Genomic DNA, 19479 nt, shown 5'->3' with positions numbered 1-19479 from the left:
TATATATATATATATATATATATATATATATATATATATATATATATATATATATATATATATATATATATATATATATATATATATATATATATATATATATATATATATATATATATATATATATATATATATATGTATATATATATATATATATATATATAATAAAAGAATAATGGACCTCATAATACTCTACATCTCTGCACACATAAACAGACACACAATCACACACAAAGCAGCCATTTGACCAGAGTCAAAGACGTCTTTACGTCACTTCCATAGTGACATCACACCAGAGTCAAAGACGTCTTTACGTCACTTCCATAGTGACATCACACCGGAGTCTCCAGAAAGCCAGCGTTGTTTAGAGAAATGTTAACACACACTCCCTAGGCAAGTGTCATGGAAAGGAAAGGTGGAAGAGTGCTCTAAGTCCACTAAATACACACCTGAAACTCCACTGTTCAGTGTATGAACCAAGAAACGGCTGAGTCAGGCTTTGTGTGTGTGTGTGTGTGTGTGTGTGTGTGTGTGTGTGTGCGCGCGCGTGCATAAATATATATATATATATATATATATATATATATATATATATATATATATATATATAAACAAAAAAATACAGTATATATGTACACACATATACATACATATATATAAGAATAAGAATAATAGATTATATTATATAATTATGTATAGTATCGGTACTTAGCAGCTAACATTAGAGAAGAATATTGCACATTGGACTTTTGTAAAAGGTACAGAAGTACAGTTTGTGATCATGAACGGACCGGGGCAGATTGATCAACGAGTGATTGACTCACAATGCATGCTGGATAGACACCCTGTTTTTTCCAAAGTAGTTATAAAAAAGAAAACAAAAGTCAGCTTATGTCGCAATTTATTTTGTTCATCTAATGTCAGTAAAATTAGATGTAATTTATGTGATCAATCAACCTTTATTTTTATAGCGCTCACATCAGCAGACAGACAAAGCGATTTTAATAGACAGAGAAAGACAACTGGACCCCCCAGCACAAGCATACGTGGCGGCCCCGTCCCCTTCTTAAAAGGAAGACTATATTTAAATTTCCTTTATTTAAAGTTTATGTCGAGTTCTTTAAAGGCGAATCCGAGCATGGGTGTTGATTCATGATCACGCATTTACATTATGCAAAGAATATTTAGTTAATATCGAGACAATAGTGGTCAAAACAAATCCATCCAGGCATGAACAAGCCATAGCGTTCCATCAAGTGCAGTTGAATTCAGATCTGGAATATTACGACCGGTGTTTTCAATGAATACCTGGAGTGTATTTCTCTATAGTAATAAAATTCTGTACTTATGAGAGTCTTCTCGGTGTTATTGTCTGAGAGCTCACACATTTAAAAGCCAACTAAATATTCAAGAGGGTTGTAAGAAATTTCAGTGAAATTTTAGTGACGAGACAAATCCACGAGCAAGACATTGTTACAGAAAACTGGTTCACATCGCTATAAAGGTCACATTGATTTTGAATTTAGATGTTTATATTTTGTGAAGACGTTTAAAATGAACTTCCTTGACTTTACTGGCGATAAGAGTATTGATTTTGTAAAAGCTTTACCACTGGGCCACAAAGGAGAATAACACACATATTTCTTATTGATATTTCTTATTGGAATCTCTTCGCGATTGGCCTGTTTCTCTTCCGGTGTCAACCGGAAGTTGCGCAGGAATATTAATGCTCCTGCTGTTAGCGGTATAGAATCAGACCCTAGAAGATGTGTACTTACGGTGTTTGCGGTATTGTTGTTAAAACATTAATGGAGTAATAGCTGTATATATTATTGTTAATTTCTCCTTCAACGTCATTTGAAGTCCACGTGTAGGGTAAGCTCTAATTCTCTGAGGTGTAGCTAGCATACGGCACAAAGTAAGCTAGCATAAACGTTAATGTTGCTATCTTCTTTAGGTTGTTGCTGTTGTTGTCTTCTGATGTTAAGTTTCTGCAGTGTCCAGACATGTAGCAAAAAAACCTAACAATCCAGTGAGTAGTTGGTGCAAGGATTTGCACGAGAACAGTTTGATTCCAAATAGGAGGACCTTTTTCCTTTGTAGGATCTCAGTAGATGTTTTAATTGGTCAAAAACTGTTTTTACAGTTGTTTTCATTTGTTACAACGTGCAGAGCAGATTTGTATTGTTCTTGCCCTAGTTGGGGAAGTTACTTTATTACCTGCTCTTATTGAAAACACAAGCAATCAAAATAATTATCTTTACACTCACAGTACATGCACACATAATGTTGTGTACAGGCCCCTGAAACACAACACACTAGGGGCCTGTAGGCATGCAATTAGTCCAAGCAGTACAGGGGAGGCAGAGTGATGGGTCGCGACTTCGGGGTGCGCCCCAAATGAGCAGCTTGTGGGGGGGGACGACGCCTTGCTCAAGGGTGCCTCAGCAGTGACTGGGAAGTGAGCTGACACCTCCTACAGTCACTTCACACTTTGAGGATGTCTAGTCATAAGGCGACCGCTCTACTGCTGAGCCACTGCCGCCCCCAAACTTAATCTGATATCATGATACTTGTATTTTAAGACAAGTACAATAAAATTATAGTCCTGTCCTCAAACGTCATGAGGATATGTAAAATGTAAACAGAATGTATAATTTGATAAACATTAAAACCGCATATTTCACTGAGAATAGTATAAAACTGCACATCAAATGAAGTGTAATTGTTTTTCAAAAATATTATACCTTTTCCCAACGTGATGTTAGCATTGTGTTTCAAAGAAGTCGAGACAGTTTTAACAAAAGACTGGCAAAGTTGTAAAATGTTAGTGACATGATTGGGTATAAATAACATCCTAGATTATTAAAAAAAAGGATGGACTCACTACTTTTTAAATGACGGTGCAGGTGATTTGTGCATCTCAATTTAAAGTTGCAAGGAATCTGGGGATTTCATTAGCTACACACAATATAATTGAAAGCCAGAGAATCTGAAGACAGAAATTAGGCAAAAAACCAACTTTGGATGCCCCTGTTTTTAATACCCTTGGATGGCACTGCTGGCAAAACAGACTCTAGTGGATATCATTACATTAAAATGGATAAGATTCCACAATGATCAACACTAGTTGGGATTAGTAACACTTTAAGAAGACACTGTCTTTGAAGATAGTGTGTGGCACACATGTTAATACTCTGCCATGAAAAGAGTAAATTGTTCATAAACCAAATTCAGAAACACTCCCCTCAGTGGACCTGTGCTCTTTTAAGATGGACGAATGTAAAATGGAAATCTGCCCTGTGGTCTGATGAGTCAAAATCTGTAATTCTTTCTGGAAATAATGTACACCACCTTTCTGAGGAAGAAAAGGCCCATTTGATTGTTAAAAGTGCAAAGTTAAGGAAGCAGTGTCTATGTTGATATGGGGTGGCATTGGTAACCTACACATTCGTAATATGAATGTTTAATGATATACAGTACACAGATTTTGGAACAATGTCGAGTATGTTGCCAAGGAGATACCATCTTTTACAGGCAATGCCTTGCTTATATAATTACAACAGCATGGCTCCATAGCAAAATAATCAAGGTAATCAACGGGCCTGTCTGCAGCCCTGACTTATTACCTGTTGTAAGTGTTTGGTGCATATCAAATGTAAAATGCAACAAAGGAGACCCTGAATGGCTGATCAGCTGAAATCCTGCATCAGTCGATCAGAAAACATTCCACATTCAGAATGGCAGTGGATCTTCTCATTCCTTGAACAGTTAGTGTTGTTAAGATAATTGATTAGGCACCTAGGCCGTAAACATGACCTTGTTCCAGTTTTTTTTAAATGTGTTCCTGACATTCAATTTGAAATGAGTATACAATTTTCAAAACTGTTCTGTTTTGACATAATTTTGTGCTACTTATGTTTGTGAGTGTGAGCATGCGTGGTTGTCTGTCTTTGTGTGTGGCTCCGTGGGGCACTGGCGTCACACCCGGAGTTTCCCTGGGATAGTTTCCAGTTCCCTGTGACCCGTTAGGCGGATAAAGCAGTTCGGAAGATGAATGAATGATACAACTGTCCTGTTTTGACATAATTTTATGCTATGTTATATTTTCAAATGCATATTGAGTTTCAATGATTTGCACATCATTTCATAAAATTATTTATAGTTACATGATGGCTTCATGTCATTGAAAATAGGTTTGTGGATCATTGTGATGTTCCAGAGGCTCACCAGCCCTAAAAAACAAGCTACTTCTACAAGCTACTACTACTTTGTTTTTTAAGACTCTAGTTGTTAGAAGATTGTGGTAGAAGTTGCAATGCATTTATCCACAGATTACCCAATATAATTTTTGTAATAATTCGTGGTGGGGTAAAATCATTATAGCTGCAGGCAAAAATAGACATGCAAGTGTATAATTATACTGTGTGTATAGATTGTTCATCCATACAGCACATTGACATTGGATGATAATAGGTATGCAATTGTGATTTATAATGGAGTAAAATGAACTAATTTCCTTCATCAATACTTCAAGTTGACTAAACTCACCCTAAAGGGAGTTCATCCTTTGTTGGGTAAAAGCCTGGCTGAGTGAGGATTGAGCAGAAAGCGTATTTTGACTTCAAGCTCTTTAGTTTGTCACTCCTTCAGTCATATACCAACCAGCAGCTTTATCTTTCTTTCAGCCATGCTTTTAACTGCTTTTGTATTTTAAAATGGTGACCACCTATATCTCCCATTTCCTTAACTGAGTGACTTGTCCTTTCCGTTCTCATTACTATTTTCACTTGAGTAACATTCTTGTGTCATCATATGAAGCCCAATAACATTTCATCAGCATGTGAATCCATTTCAATTGGAATTCATTCTTTAAGCAACTAGACATTGTTGTTCCCTCCTATGAAATCTCATTGATAAAATAACTTTTTTTTGTGTCTTGTAGTGTTTGTGTTGTGCCTTACAAAATTTCAGACCATGATGGAGCAACGAAGAGCCTTAACGATACCATTTGCTGTTGACAAGGATAACTTGGTATGCATGACCTATGTTTGTAAAATATCCATTTTTTGTGATGTACATCATTAAGCAGTGGTACCTGCTGTATGCCTGCAAACATAATACGTGCTGATCCCGAGCACACTATGATTTGGCTTTGCTGACTGACTTTTGTCTGTAGTAATTCATGTGATCACAGTATTGTTAATTCACAGAAGGTAGGATTGCCTCCAGACACTAAACTGCTATCCTACTGTCGGCTAGCTGCTGCTGTAATGCCACCATATCGAATGGAAATTGATGGACTATTTAGACTTGATGTACTGCAGGTATGCAGTATACTGAATCACAGTTGTAAATGTGACAGGGATTAGCCCTTTACATTTTGGGATGGAAGGCTTTATCGTTGCTTTTTAATCATTGCACGATAGAGCTTTTTCATCATTTATACTGTTATGCATTAATACCTGATGGATTCTGATGATACTTAGTAGACGGGTTGAGCATGAGGCAACTACCAAATGAGTGAATACAGATGACAAGTGGATTGAGGATTTTTTTCCACACTCTTTCGAGCATTGTGAGGTAGTGCTTTTACAAAACTGTTTCTGTCAATGATACTTAAACCGCTTAATGGATTACTGTGAAAGTGGATGAAATGCTGGACATTATCCCGAAGTAAGAATCATTCAATTTTGAAACATATTGGGTAAAAAGGGCGGATCCATGATTTTTTTCAGTTTCTGCTGTAGTCTTCCTTCTAGCTAGATTTCCTTTGCTTGTTTAGCACCGACAGCCTACTTTCCTCCGCAAAATGGAGCGTGGGGTTCAGTGTGAACAAAGCTATGATTAAGCTATTTCTATATGTTGGCCTATGTCACCATCTGTTATTAATTCTAGTATTTAATTTTTTCTTTTACTACAATGAGAAATTTGACTAATACTAAAATAATGTCAACTTGTTGATTATTCTTAAAAAGCAGAAACTTCACACCTACCACATAATCAGTGTGACATGACAATTTAAAGGTCATTGTAATGCTCCCTTGAACAGTGTAACAAACAGCTTTTTGGTTATTCAGTTTTTCTCCATACAAATTCAAATTTGACTTGCAGATTAATTTGCGGCTTCTTGTCATGCAAGGGAGTTTAGCTGTACCCTATAGAGAACTTTGCGTCTTTCAAGCTCTTAACAAATTTTCTCCTCTACTTGAAACAAATGAAATCCACCACTGCAGTTTTAACATTTGCTGTCAAGAAACCACATCCAGCTTTCACACCAGCAGTGTTTTTCAACAATGTATTTTCTTGTTTTATAGAGGTTATGTTTCATGTTGGGAAGAACTCAAACTAACATCATACAGCTGATGTCAGGATGGGTAATAGATACCGCCTAAAACTATAAACCAGTACAAAATGTCAATTAGCATCATAGGCCATAATATTCTGCACAAACAGTGCTTTGTAGATTGAAATATAACAAAGTTTGCACAAGCTCAAGGCATTATAAGAAATGCAATCCGTTGATACTTGCCTGAGGGGTGTGATGTGCTGTCAATGATCTGAATGTTGAAAAACTTCAGCTGAGAGAAAGCTTGGCTTTGTGATGGAAAATTGATCAGGAGTAGAACACACAAATGTGCGGTTAGTGGTAAAATACAGTATGGCTGATATTGACCACTCAGTTAACTGCCTGTTGTTGCAGTTCTTTCTTTCAACAGCTGCTACTGTATAGTATGAGTTTGCTTGAACAGCTCTGAACACACACTTCCACTCTTTCACTTTCTGTTTTTGCACATATTTGGAAAATTTACTTCCATTTAATCCATTTTATGCAAGCATGGTCACAAATTCTGAATTTCAGATGGAAAGCCCCTTCAGAATCCCCATGACATGTGTTTCACCAGAGAGTGGAAAACTTGAAAAACAGGTGCATAAACATAAACTTATTGTTGGTCTGTCTGGCCACATGGACTGTGGTAGCTATTTTGTACTATCTGTAATAATCAAATTGTTCCTTTTTTTAAAATAGGTTTCTTGGACTGAATTTTCTGGTCGGAAATGCAGACATGATTCACGCCATAGGAATGGATCCATATTGTTTGGTCACAATCTTGCATCTAAGTTTATGTTGGAAATGGACAGGTAAGTGGACCTAGACGACAGAGATTTGATGGATCTGTATACTTTTAAAAACTAAAACAGCTGGGCATTGTTTGTCTCATCAGCCACAGTTCATAAATATTAAATTTTCCATGCTAAACTGGGGTATGAATTCAGGTTCTTGCTGGTGTAGTTCCTTATTTGATGCAGTGCGAAAGTTCTTGATTCTTCTCTACCTAGCTGTTAGTTTTGTTGTTGCTGGTTGGTCCTTGTTTCTAGCTATTACAACAGCCAACACATCATATCCCCCTATCAAAAGAAGAAAGAACATCTCTCTTCCAGTCTGATGAGAGTGACAAGACCAGCAAGGTCATAAAAAAAACAAAAGAAACAAGAACCAATGCAGTCAGAGACTGCAACATCCCGCGACACCCCTGAATTCTAAATTTTACCCTGGCATACTTGCATAGGTCAAAGATCAAAGCTAGTGTTCTGACCTACTTTCATAGATCAAAGCAGTAGCTTTGACCCACGGTACTACTCACACTGGCATTCTCCCTCGTCTCTCTATCTTATCCAGTTCCTGAGTGTAAAAAAGTTCAAATTTAACCTTGACCTAGTTTTCTGAAGGTCAAGGTCATCATCTAATTTTCATCCCCTTTGTCCCCCGAGTAATGTGCTTTCTGTTTAATCTCTCTATCTGCAACGATTGTGAAGATATTTGGTGGAATAATGGACGGACGGACGAACGGACTAACGGATGAACACACAAACGCTGACAATTTCAATACATCACCGCTTTGAAGCAGGATGTAATTAAATTCAACTCAGAATTCCTATAAATTCCTATAAATTCTTCACTTTGACTTCAATGTGATTTCTTAAACTTCCACAAGATGGCGCACTCTAACTGCAAATTCTTTTTCATTGGTCATTTACAGTTGTACTTTTTGGTACCATAATCTATAAACATTTCTGAGACAACTGAACAATAGAACAGAACTATAGGACACAACTTTGGAGATCGTTGTTATAAATGGATTCCTAGCATACACATGTAGCTCAAATGTTCTTGTATAGTAACTGTCTATATGCATATACTTAATAGGAAATTTACTGAAGCAACAAAGGTTTTTCTTTGCAGTTTATAATTTTAGGTGTGAGATGATCGGCATTTTGGTTTCACAACAATTGTCACATATTTGAGCTTATCTGTTCATCACTGACGCAGCTTTCAGTTCAGTAAAAAGCGTGGTACTACTTAAAGTGAGCTTCTAATCCCCCTGTCTCAAGGCCCAGTTTATCATGAATGTGCACACATGACTTATCGACACCAGTTGACTGGCTTGCCCCTCCCTCTTGATCAGCTGGCGTACATAAAGCCTGACCTGCAATGGTAGATGAGCAAGAAGTTTGGATACTTGGAGGAAATAAAATGTTGCAGAAAAGATGCTGTTTAAGAAAGGTTGTGAATACCCGTCTCTTTGTTTCATTATGTAGGAGGAAGCCTCGGCTGATTCTGACAGATATCCTAAAGACAGAACAAGGAAAGGCCTATTTGGAGAAAACGAAAAGGAAGCATACCTTGAGAAATCGAGGACAGGTGTCAAGTAATTTGAAGGAGCTCAGTGGCTGCATGGAGTCATCCCTGAACTGCAGCGAGACAAGGTCGCGTCCCAGGGTGGCAAGGAATGCTAAAAACAGCTGTTCTGCTAAAGACAGCAAGAGGACCTCATCTTCAACCCCTCAAAGGTAAAAAGTCAGCCGTAGAGGAAAGGCTTGACATTTCAGGAAGCACACCATTATGCAACTAATTTTTAATCCTTGATTTATTTACTGTTTAATGATAAATTTATATGAATACAAAATGTAAAGAAAAATGAAAAAAAGAGAAAGATGTAAAAAAAAAAAAAGTTTATCACAGTACATTCTGATTCTATCCATATATTGTAAGCTCTGCCATCTAGAAGCTCTAGAACTCACAGCTCATCTTGAGGTGAAGGTATCTTTATTGGCTGGGAGCAATGAGCTATCGATTGATGAGATATTCCAGTGTGGTCATCATTAACTCTAGTGCAGTGGTTCTTAACCTTGTTGGAGGTACCGAACCCTGCTGGTTTCATATGCTCACTCACTGAACCCTTCTTGAGTAAAAAAATAATTTTTTTTTCAAATTTAAGACATAAGTGTATGTTTTTTGGTGCATTTAATGAATTGTGCATTAAAGTCTCCTTTTTCAAAGAACAAAACAAAGACAGCTCATGAACTCACATGAAATGACCTACCTGCAAATCAGTGTGACTTCTGCTGTTGGTTTTGAGAGACCAGTTCAGATATACGTGGCTTCACCTTGGCAAGTGCTACTCTTATGTCATCTTCACAGCAAAGTCTGTTTCTTTTGTTTTCCATGTAGCATAACCATTTTAACCCAGGACACTGGGTTAACCATTTTATTTTTGCACTGGCAAAAATAAAGGAAGTGTTCCTTTACTTTTGTCACTGCGAGAGTAGAGTTTCTCAACTTGACATTGCTAATCATGCAGAACGCTGACTCCCATCACGTTCCGTTATACTTCTTCTTTTTCTTTCGGCTGTTCCCTTTAGGGGTCGCCACAGCAAATCAATTGCCTCCATCTAACCCTGTCTTCTGCATCCTCTTCTCTCACACCAACTGCCTACATGTCCTCTTTCACTACATCCATAAACAACAGTACATTTAAATTCACGTTGCACATATTCGTCCAACCACTTTTTTTTGCTCAACATAGTTACTATGAATTAAAATATTAAGAAAGCAATCAGACGACGTACCATCATGAAAGGCATAAATCAACTACTGAGTACACAAAATCCCATGTAGCACAAGTAGGCTAATCGATGCAGCGTGATCACCTGCATCCAGTGATGGCTAAGGGGGGCGTGTCATCACAAATTGACACGATGTGTCAAACATACACAGTGATTCGTGTATGTTCGGCAAAAACACCAGACACATCGTCTTGTCTTGACCTTCGCCTCTGCTGAACCCCTGAGACCGACTCACCGAACCCCTAGGGTTCGATCGAACACAGGTTAAGAACCACTGCTCTAGTGGTACCTGCTCACAAGGTGCGCCGCTTTCTATGTAGGTCAAGTGAGCGTCTGTGGCCACCACACAGTACCCCTTTTTCCTTGGGGACAGCTTCTCTGCAATCACAACAATAACAGTCCCATAGATGACCTGCTGCAGAACAGACAAGGAAGTTCAGAATTAAAGCGTGTAAAAGTCAGGAAATGGAATTGACTTGCATGAAAAGGTCATTGGATGATTTTTAAAAAAATTTCTTTATTACCTTTGACGTTGTGCAGCTTTTCGAAAAGGACTAATTTTAAAAGTCAGACAATGAGGTGGTTACTCTTGCAAGCGTTGAACAAACAAACCACAAAAACAATCATAAATATTCTTTATTAGGGTTTTGTTTTGTATTTGTTTTCTTCATGTGCTGAGGAATCCTGTTTTTATAGAGTTTGGCCCTGCCTGCTGCATCTTTGTCTCCTTTCATTTCCAATAAAGGAAAACTGGTGACTTCACATGTAATAGAAAGATTTCACAATGTTTGTAGATGATGTGTTTCTGGTTTTGTTTGTGTATATTTAAAGAATGTTGTGTTCACCAATTCATGTCACAATGTTGATATGTGTAAATTCTTTCATGCCTGCAGATCAGGATTCCGGACGCGGTCACAACGTAATCAAGATGTGGACGAAGAAGAAAAGGATATGAAAGAGGTGATGTTGGGCACGGAGAAGGACTACAGATTCGCTGAAGTTGTTGGTGGGTAAACAGTGACGTGTGGTTGCTGATGTGATTCCCCTCTCGTCCTCCAAAAACTATGAGGCTAACACTTTCTTTCTTTCCCATAATGTCACAGATGCAGGAATAAATAAATGCTTTTTTTAGTTCTGCAAAGCAAAACTCGGGTCTAAAGTTTTTATATTAAATTGAATTACAGGTCCCTTTCAGCTATTTCTTATAAAAGTAGTAGAAGTAGTAGAAGTAGTAGAAGCTGTCAGGTGGTTGTGTATGTTTTCATAGTAACATGATCAGTGTTTCTGTGGCTCACACAGATTGTGGGCTGTCTGTGAGCTGGGAACCAGCCGATGATAAAGACAGTTGTGATGAGTTCTCTCCAGTTTGCATGAAAGAAAAGTGGACTGATCCAGATGAAGACTTACAAGACAGTTTGGTGAGTACCATACATGGTAACAGAAGGAGGTTCAAGAACTCGATCACCAAGGACTAAACCATATCCAAACAATCCATTCCTTCAGAAGTCCAGACGTGCACCTCATTTTTATGTAAACATGCCTTCAAGTTTAAATGTTAGCAGCTTCAGTTGCATTTCCATAAAAGTCTTGATGATAATCTGAGCAGATTGTAATTGTGCACATTTTCATGTTCAAACAAGATGTTTTAAATAAATCCTATATAAATCTCATATTGCATCCGTTGCATAAAAATTAATGGAATTATGATTAGTAAGAACATAAACATCAGTTTAAGAGACTAATAATATATTAAATCTTTCTGAAAAACCTTTTTTTCTCTACATCAGTATTTTCACTGCTTCCTGCTTCTACTCAAATGACTAATAGTGTACAAACGTAGTGGGTTTTTACAAAGAGCTCAGTTAAGTTTGACTTAAGAACTACACAAAGAGAACATCTACTTTTACAAATTGATGAAGCCAGCAATGTTACTGATTCCATGTGCGATCTCTGCGGGCTGGCTTCCATATAGAGTAATGTTCTGGCGTGATGCTGGGATCACTGGGAGTAAACACATCTTTGGTGTGAGAAAAATCACTGTTGGATGTGCAGAGCTACCATCTTGGACACATTTTGCAGATCAGATTCTGAGAGTGAAGTGGTATGTTTTGTCTAGAGTTGGCTGTCGGTCGATTTGTCAAGATGTAGTTCTTAAGTCTTAACACAAGAGGCTGAAATGAATGAGCTGTTGAAGAAATGAAGGAAGAGTTTAGCCAGTGTTTGAGTTATTGATGATTTAATGTCACTTTAAGAGATTGAATTGTTAGAGCCATGCGTTCAGTTTTATCTGGCTACTTGTCCTGACTGATTGCTAATTTTACAAGGGATAAAGTGCTTTTAACTTCTTCACAAACGAAATTGGCTGGGAATGGTTAAGATGAGTAGGCCCTCTAAATTGAGAACAATTGAAAGAAAGTGGTGAAAGTGGTGTGATGTGGACTAGATATCTCTAAATGCTGTCTTTCAATGGGACACAGGACATGGCTGTTGGTTGCTGTAGTTGTCAGTTGAACTCGTAAGTTTTGAGTTGATCTTTTTTTATCTCAGCAGAAGAATAAAAGAAAGATTACCAGGTCACAGTGCAACGGAACCAACAGCCCTAAGCGTTTCAGAGAGAGCGTGCTTCGCCTCACTCGAGACGACGGGAGAGATGGCGAACTGGTCTGCTCACCTGATTATCTGGAAGAATTTCGGGAAGATCCGGAGAGCCTGGATCGGAACATTCTGCAGTTCACCGTGGGAGGAGATCCAGCAGATGTTCATGTCAATGTCACCAGCGCAAATTTGGAGACTGGAGACTTTCTTGGTACCTGTAGACAGAGTCTATCATCCAGCCAAGACAACACAACCACAACAGGCCACTCTGAACCCAGTGAGTATACCGATCCAAAGGAGTGCGACCTCACTCCTGCATTCTGTTTATTTGTTTTGGGTAATGTTGGTGTGTATTGGTTAAGATATATGCTAGGGGGTGTGCTTGTTTTTTTTTATAGGGGTATCATTATAATTCCCAAGCATTATCCTCGCTGGGCCTGATGTGTTTGTCATGTTTGTGTTTCAGTTGTTCTGTCGAGTGATGATGAGAGCTGTGACATTACTCAGCACCTCAGTCCAGTGGTCCATTCAATTGTTGCTGTGGAAGAAACGTTAATACAGGAAGAAGGAGCCAAACCGCAGGAACCTTCAGACATAGAGAACATGCAGGTTTGTAGAATTTTCCCTTGTGTCATATTTATGACACATCTGTAGGATAACAGACATGAACTTAATGAAAACTAAAGAATTGTCCTGTTTAGCAGACTGATTCATGTCCATTTGTCAGTAGATGGGAAACTGTTTAAAAAGCATGTCGTTAGAAAGAGGAAGACTTGCACTCACAGTGACTGTGTTTTTAATATTATGCATAAATTTAATTTCCCTCATATTAACAAGATATTTTCATGAGGCGTGTTTGGATAACAACTTTCTGCACTGATTACTACTGATTACAGACATCAGCTGGCTTTGCTATCGATTATGCTGTCATTCAAGGTTCGAGCACTAGATGGTGCCAAATTAGGACTTTTCCAATTCTGCTTGAAGTGGCTCAAAAGTTTTGAGCTTGTCAAAATTATTCCTGTTTTGATATTGTTTCACTCCTATTGCATAATATACCACCCAGTCTCTTTTTAGTTTGCTCTGTTGTACTCTTACTAAAGCTGACCCACTTTCTTGTATGCATCCTTGTCTCCACTCTACCTCTTTATGTTTGTGTGCTGTAGATGGTGCCAGTCGCTGTAGAAGATCTTCCTCCAGAGGCCATGTCTCTCTTCTCCAAAGTAGAATACAACTCCATGGGTGTGGCCTTCTCTGCCATATACTATGGAGCTCACCAAGGGAGGTCAAATGGAGAACTCTTGGTAAACTCTATAACTCACAAATGGATTTGTTGACAATGTAGAGTTCAGTCACTGTAACAGAGTTTTCTATCCCCTACTTCATAGTTCAAAGACCAAAAAATCATCATCCCTCTGAAAGGTAAGGCTTTGAATATTATTCTTAAGTCTTTATTATCACAGAGCAGCCATGACTGACCTCTAAAATTACCTTTATGTAAAATCACAGCAACATCAGCCAAACCTTTGCAAAGCTATGTCCTCATTCAAAATCCAATGTGTTGAGGTAGAGTAGTGTTTCTACTGTGATACCTGCGCTGTGGGCTGCTAAAATAATCACATTTCCTCTTGTCTCCAGACCTTAGTGAACAGGTCGACATGGTATTAACCATTGGTCCTAACCAACTGGGGAGGTACAGTATTTGGGACCAGCAAGACCTGGAGACCCAGGCTGTTCAGATTAAGTGTGATGTGGAACCTGTCCCTCCTTCTATACTTCTGCTATATGTGTCAGCAAGTGCCGCTGCTGTTGTGCAGCAGAACTTCGTCAAGGTGTTTGGCGAACACACTGAAGCCACAGACACTGGTAAGCAAGCTGTCATTGTCGAGCACAATCACAACACCTGGATTTTGTAGCAAAAATGGAAAATACCGATTATTTCTGATCATAATCAAGTAAAAGACATCTTGGTCTTCTACTTACCTCTATCCCTTGTTTTGCACGCTGCCATTTAGGGTAGTGTGTCCTGTTTCTTTGGAGGGGTGGTGGTCATCTTGCCCTCCAGATGGCACTTCATAGGGAGTGTTTTCAGAGGCTGAGTCAAAACAGCAGGAGAAGAGAAATCTTAGAAAACTTTGTGAAAAGAAGCAATGTAAAAGAACAATGGCTTTTGCCGGATAACAGTAGTGTGTAAATATTATATATCTTTGCAAATAACCATAAAATGTTAATCGTTGTAGGAAAATCTGATAAATGTAGATGCAAGGGAAAAAGTAATTGAATTGCGTAATGCGCATTTTAGAACTCTATTTTTACGTATTTTTACCTGCTGCCGTCGTTTGATTTCAGACAGCATGCATTTTTGTATATGTGTATGTATAACACAAACATGTATGCTGTTTGTGTTATTTTTTCCCCATTTTTTTGTGCTGTAATCAAGACTAGTTTTTTCACTTGTTGTTAATGGCAGCAGCAACAGGCTTGTAAAGAACTAGAATATTTTAATGAGTGAACAAGGCATCTTATCCAAGTTCTAGCAGAAAAGAATCTGCCCCACTGCAGTGGGGGTGAGACAGCTGCCAGTATTTAAATATCTGTGATCATATCTGAAACGCAATCTAACGTATCTACTGATGACGTGATGAGAGGCATGATTTCAAACGCTATACTATATATAAGTCAAGTAGGGGCACTTGAAAAGCAGGGCTAGGGATTAAAGAGGAAAGGGGATTGGGCATCCAATGGAAGAAGACTCCAGTTGCTCTAAACAGTCGGCTGCTTTAACATTCTTTGTGCTTTAAATGCACATTGTGTAGTTTTCAGTGTGTTGCTTGGTAAGTTGCATTTTTTCTATCACTAGACATGGTGAGCCAGTTCATCCTGCTGACTCTGCAACATCCCGTGGAGGGAATGAACGGCGCTTTACTTCGCTCCCTCCTGGATATCTACTGTCTCAATAGTATTGCAAATGACAGCTTTTCTTCTGTTGATGGTTTGGAGGACTTTGGCAGTCCTGTTCTTTCTCTGGATGATAGCATAGATCTGATTAAAACAACTGGATTGGACTCTAACCTGCTGTCTCTTCTGGGCCTGAAGGACTTTGACTTTGAGCTTAAAACAGACCAGTATAGCCCACATTCTGATACCGAAAGAAGTGTCACACCCCCCATCCAACCAGAAGACGATTCCCAGCCTGAAGCGATACTGGAGGTTGAAACAGAGACTGAAGGAGTGAGCAGTCCACCGCTTAAACCAGAAGAGGATCACAAAGATCAAGAGACTGAAGATCCCCATGAGGTAAGATGATCTCAGAATTTGAGGGTAGGGACCAGTTTACTATGTACTGTAATCCCACTACTTTACTAAAACTAAATATTTGACAGTAGCCAGAAACAAAAAGTAAAATTCAACTGGCCTGGGAAAGTATTTTCCTTATTTCATCTCCTATTGGTAATCTTTGGACGACTCTCCTGTTTGGTAGCAGTAATTGACTGTATTTATTCTTTCTCAGGTAAATGCAGAGTTTAAAACTTTTCTGATCTCATGTATTGTTTCCTGCAGAAGAGGAAAGAGGAACCCTCTCCTGCGTACACAATATGCCATCGTAGAACCAAAGCGTCTTACTGTGTGTCCATGTGTAAACCAGACGCTAGCTGGACCAAATATAAACATAAGGGCTTGGCTCACAGGTAACATAGCAACTGTTTTTAACCTGAACTGTGGTTCAGATATCCTTAAACATGTCTTTCTACACATCTGATCATCAGATCTTTTTGTCCCCCTGTGCTTAGGCTAATCCAGTTTCCACCTCCACCAATGAAAGGAGGGATAACAGTTACAATGGAGGACCTGCAGTGCCTTGACAGTGGGCAGTTTCTCAACGATGTCATCATTGATTTTTACCTCAAGTAAATATCAGTTTCAAGCAAAACAATCCAAATTGATCTTGGACTCTCAAGTTTGTGAAGACAAGAGATTCCCTTTTGAATTGATTGTGTTTATGTCCTGCTTTGAACCAGATACCTCCTCCATAAAGCGTCTGCTGCTGTGACTGAGCGCTCCCACATCTTCAGCAGCTTCTTCTACAAGCAGCTGACCCGGAGGGACAATGCCAGTGAAGGCAACATGAAGGACTCGTAAGTATCAATCCAGGCCCGAAACAAACCAGTGACAGAATAGGACTCTGAAGCTACAGATATTTCTACATCATCGTGTGAAAAACTGTTCAAATATTTTTTTTGTGTTTAGCTGTCAGAGACAGAGACGACACCAACGGGTGAAGACATGGACACGACACGTGGACATCTTCAACAAGGACTTCCTTTTTGTGCCAGTCAATCAGGAGTGAGTTTATGTACAAGTAGTGGTGTATTGCACAGCAGGTACTAGGTATGTCACATTATACCTGTATATGATTATTATTATTATCTCCTTAGGGCTCATTGGTATTTAGTTGTCATTTGCTTTCCTGGACTGGATGAGCCAACACTCGAGGGACGGAATGATCCAAATTCCCAAGTTGTAAAGATCCTGAGCAGGACAGGAGAGTTACAAGAGCAAGAGGCGACTCAAGGCAATGAAAGCCCCAATGATAACACAGAGACACCGCAGACCCCCCCCTTGTTAAACCACAATGACCACGTGGACACAGAAACAGGTACGTTAAACTAAACGATGCATATCTCCCTCATCCAATCAGAAAACCATTCAGTATTAATAATTCAAGCACTTAATTTGCACATGTTATGAAAGATCATGTTTGTGTTTTTTTGTATTGTGTAGAAAACACTCAAGAATCAAATAAAGACTCTAAACCCGGTCCAGTGGTAAGAATTTTTTTTTAAATTTACAATTGTTTTACAATTATTCTTTCAAATGTGCTCAGCCTGATTTTGTCTTTGTAGAGCTGCACAGAGCAAACCTTCCAGAAGAAAATTATTTGCAAGAGGTAAGTGCACAATTTGTTAATGTGAAACATTAAATCTTGTATCACAGTGATAGGTGGTGCGGCTTGACTGTTGTGAGTTTAAACCGTGATTGACAGATGTGTCTGTTCTGTCTGTAGGCCGTGCATTCTTGTCATGGATTCCCTGAAACGTTCTCTTCATGAGCGAGTCTTTAAACTGTTACGGGAGTAAGTACGGCACTTTAAGCCCCCTGTCTTAAGCAGAGTATGTGTTTTGTTGATGTATGTAAGCGTGTGTTTGTCCTTCAGTTACTTAGAGTCAGAATGGGAGGTCCGTCGTGGTTCGTCGAGGGACTTTAACGCAGAACACATGCAGAGCTCTCACTGCAAAGTTCCTCTTCAGGACAACAGCAGTGACTGTGGCCTTTACCTGCTGCAATACGTCGAAAGTTTTTTGAAGGTGAAGGGAGGATTGTTTGTTCTGTGACTACTTGTTTGTTTCAACAAGTTGCCTGGTAACTTCAGAAGAGCATTGGTTTTCTGTTGCTGGAATAGGCACAAAAGCATTTACAACACATTGCTCCTTCTTCTACTCTCAGGACCCTGTGGTGCACTTTGACCTTCCATTACAACTACAACGTTGGTTTCCACGGCAGCAGGTGCGAAGGAAACGGGACGAGATCCGAAATCTGGTGTTAAATCTTTACCGACGTCAAAACCTGGATAATAACAGATAGACCAGCTCTGCTTCAGTGCTTCACATTCCTGTATCCATTATGTATTTCTGCTCATACTGAGCAACAGACACTTTAGTTTGAACTGGAAATATTTCCTTCAGGTTAGACGCTGTTAATGTTTTAGGTTTTACTTTGAATGAGACATGTAACCTTTTGGCTGTATGTGGGTCCTGTGATTGAAGATGAAGTCAGTTCAATTATTAAAACAGGTTGTTTGTCTTACCAGAAGTTCCAAAATAAGTTACATGTAGACACAAAATATGTTTGTACAGGCCATGGCTTTTTACTGATTGTTTTTTCACTGCAGAATATTTTCTAAAAATGATTGTTTTTTTAGAATCACAAGTCAGACTAAAAACAATGTAGAAAGATAATAACGATACAACATTGTGCAGGAGTTTTAGTTTTTATTTGCTGACATTGGTCAGAGCTGTCATGCTTTAGTCCTGGGTGGTCTCATCAGAACCTCTCATTCTGCAGTTATGACATGACAACACCTTTATTGGATGAGCTGAATTATTCAGTCAGAGTATAAAATCTATTTCAGTTTCTTTTATGACAACTACCACTGAAACCTCATGAGCTGTAATCCCTCCAGTGAAGAGCAATTTCAGCACCTTGTTGGAAAAGTAAGCAACATCCAGCAAACCATCCATCCAGCAAACTCAGATAGTTTGTAGGATGAATTTATCCCAAAATCCAAGGTAGGTTTTACCGTCATGACTTTGCCAGTTGTATATTTTGCAGGTTTGAGGGTATACATGCATTATTATGGGTAACACTAAGCTTGTGAAATGTGAAACCTGCATCAAACGCATCACAGTCCCACTAAACCCTCCTCAGCAGAGATCAGGCTCCAGTATTGAAGTTCTCTCTTTTTTTCTTTTAATTCAGAGTTTCGTCTCCTTTTACACTGGCATTCACAATGACATGTTTATTTTAAAAACTTTGTGTTGGCTGATGAAATACAAATTGATTCCAAAATATCTTTTGGTTTCAGTTGATTATTAAAAAATGTAGAACAAGTCACACCTGTTATTCTCGTCATTTTCTATTCTATTGCATTTATTTCCATCGAAGTCCACTTGAGATGTTTGCTTTAAATGGCACCAGTGTGTTATGAGCTTTTATATGACAGATACTGACAGATTCTTCATGTGTTTGTCCGGAGTCTCAACTTCCTTATCTTAATAGTTTCCACAATTACATACATATTAGATATTGGTAACTAATTCAGTTGTAAATATGATGTCATATTGATGCGTTTGTATTTGTCTTTTGCTCTTTAGACCTTTTTTGACCGATAGATTGAAATGCATTGAGACGGGATCT

At 38.6% G+C, this 19479-nt stretch overlaps 1 protein-coding gene across 4 annotated transcripts; it reads left to right on the top strand.

The window, feature by feature from the left end:
• The first annotated feature begins 1724 nt into the window (after window positions 1–1724).
• si:dkey-100n23.3 (sentrin-specific protease 7) lies at window positions 1725–19172 on the top strand. 4 transcript variants are annotated; one of them, XM_068329780.1, is made up of 23 exons: window positions 1725–1875; window positions 4946–5034; window positions 6863–6928; window positions 7031–7143; window positions 8602–8853; window positions 10803–10915; window positions 11209–11327; window positions 12460–12781; window positions 12971–13113; window positions 13671–13808; window positions 13893–13926; window positions 14143–14370; window positions 15365–15801; window positions 16066–16193; window positions 16272–16412; window positions 16524–16640; window positions 16753–16848; window positions 16941–17161; window positions 17287–17330; window positions 17409–17452; window positions 17570–17638; window positions 17720–17870; window positions 18010–19172. In XM_068329780.1, exons 2-23 carry the CDS (start codon window positions 4978–4980, stop codon window positions 18145–18147), a joined length of 3171 nt encoding a protein of 1056 aa, XP_068185881.1. In that variant the 5' UTR covers window positions 1725–1875; window positions 4946–4977; the 3' UTR covers window positions 18148–19172. The 4 variants fall into 4 exon arrangements, with proteins under 4 accessions (XP_068185881.1, XP_068185882.1, XP_068185880.1 ...); XM_068329781.1 differs by having other exon boundaries at window positions 12457–12781; window positions 16296–16412; XM_068329779.1 differs by having other exon boundaries at window positions 12457–12781.
• The last annotated feature ends 307 nt before the right edge of the window (window positions 19173–19479 follow it).

Source organism: Antennarius striatus, chromosome 12, assembly GCF_040054535.1.
Source record: "Antennarius striatus isolate MH-2024 chromosome 12, ASM4005453v1, whole genome shotgun sequence".
In the NCBI taxonomy this organism is placed as follows: Eukaryota; Metazoa; Chordata; class Actinopteri; order Lophiiformes; family Antennariidae; genus Antennarius; species Antennarius striatus.
This window is presented reverse-complemented; position numbering and strand designations above follow the sequence as displayed.

What these genes read in the sequence shown, in the direction of transcription:
- si:dkey-100n23.3 (XM_068329779.1), top strand. Translation starts at nt 4,978, where the DNA reads ATGATGGAGCAACGAAGAGCCTTAACGATACCATTTGCTGTTGACAAG. An exon ending in AGACTGAAGATCCCCATGAG is followed by an intron (nt 15,802 to 16,065) that starts GTAAGATGATCT and finishes TGTTTCCTGCAG; the next exon opens with AAGAGGAAAGAGGAACCCTC. An exon ending in GTCTTTAAACTGTTACGGGA is followed by an intron (nt 17,639 to 17,719) that starts GTAAGTACGGCA and finishes TTTGTCCTTCAG; the next exon opens with TTACTTAGAGTCAGAATGGG.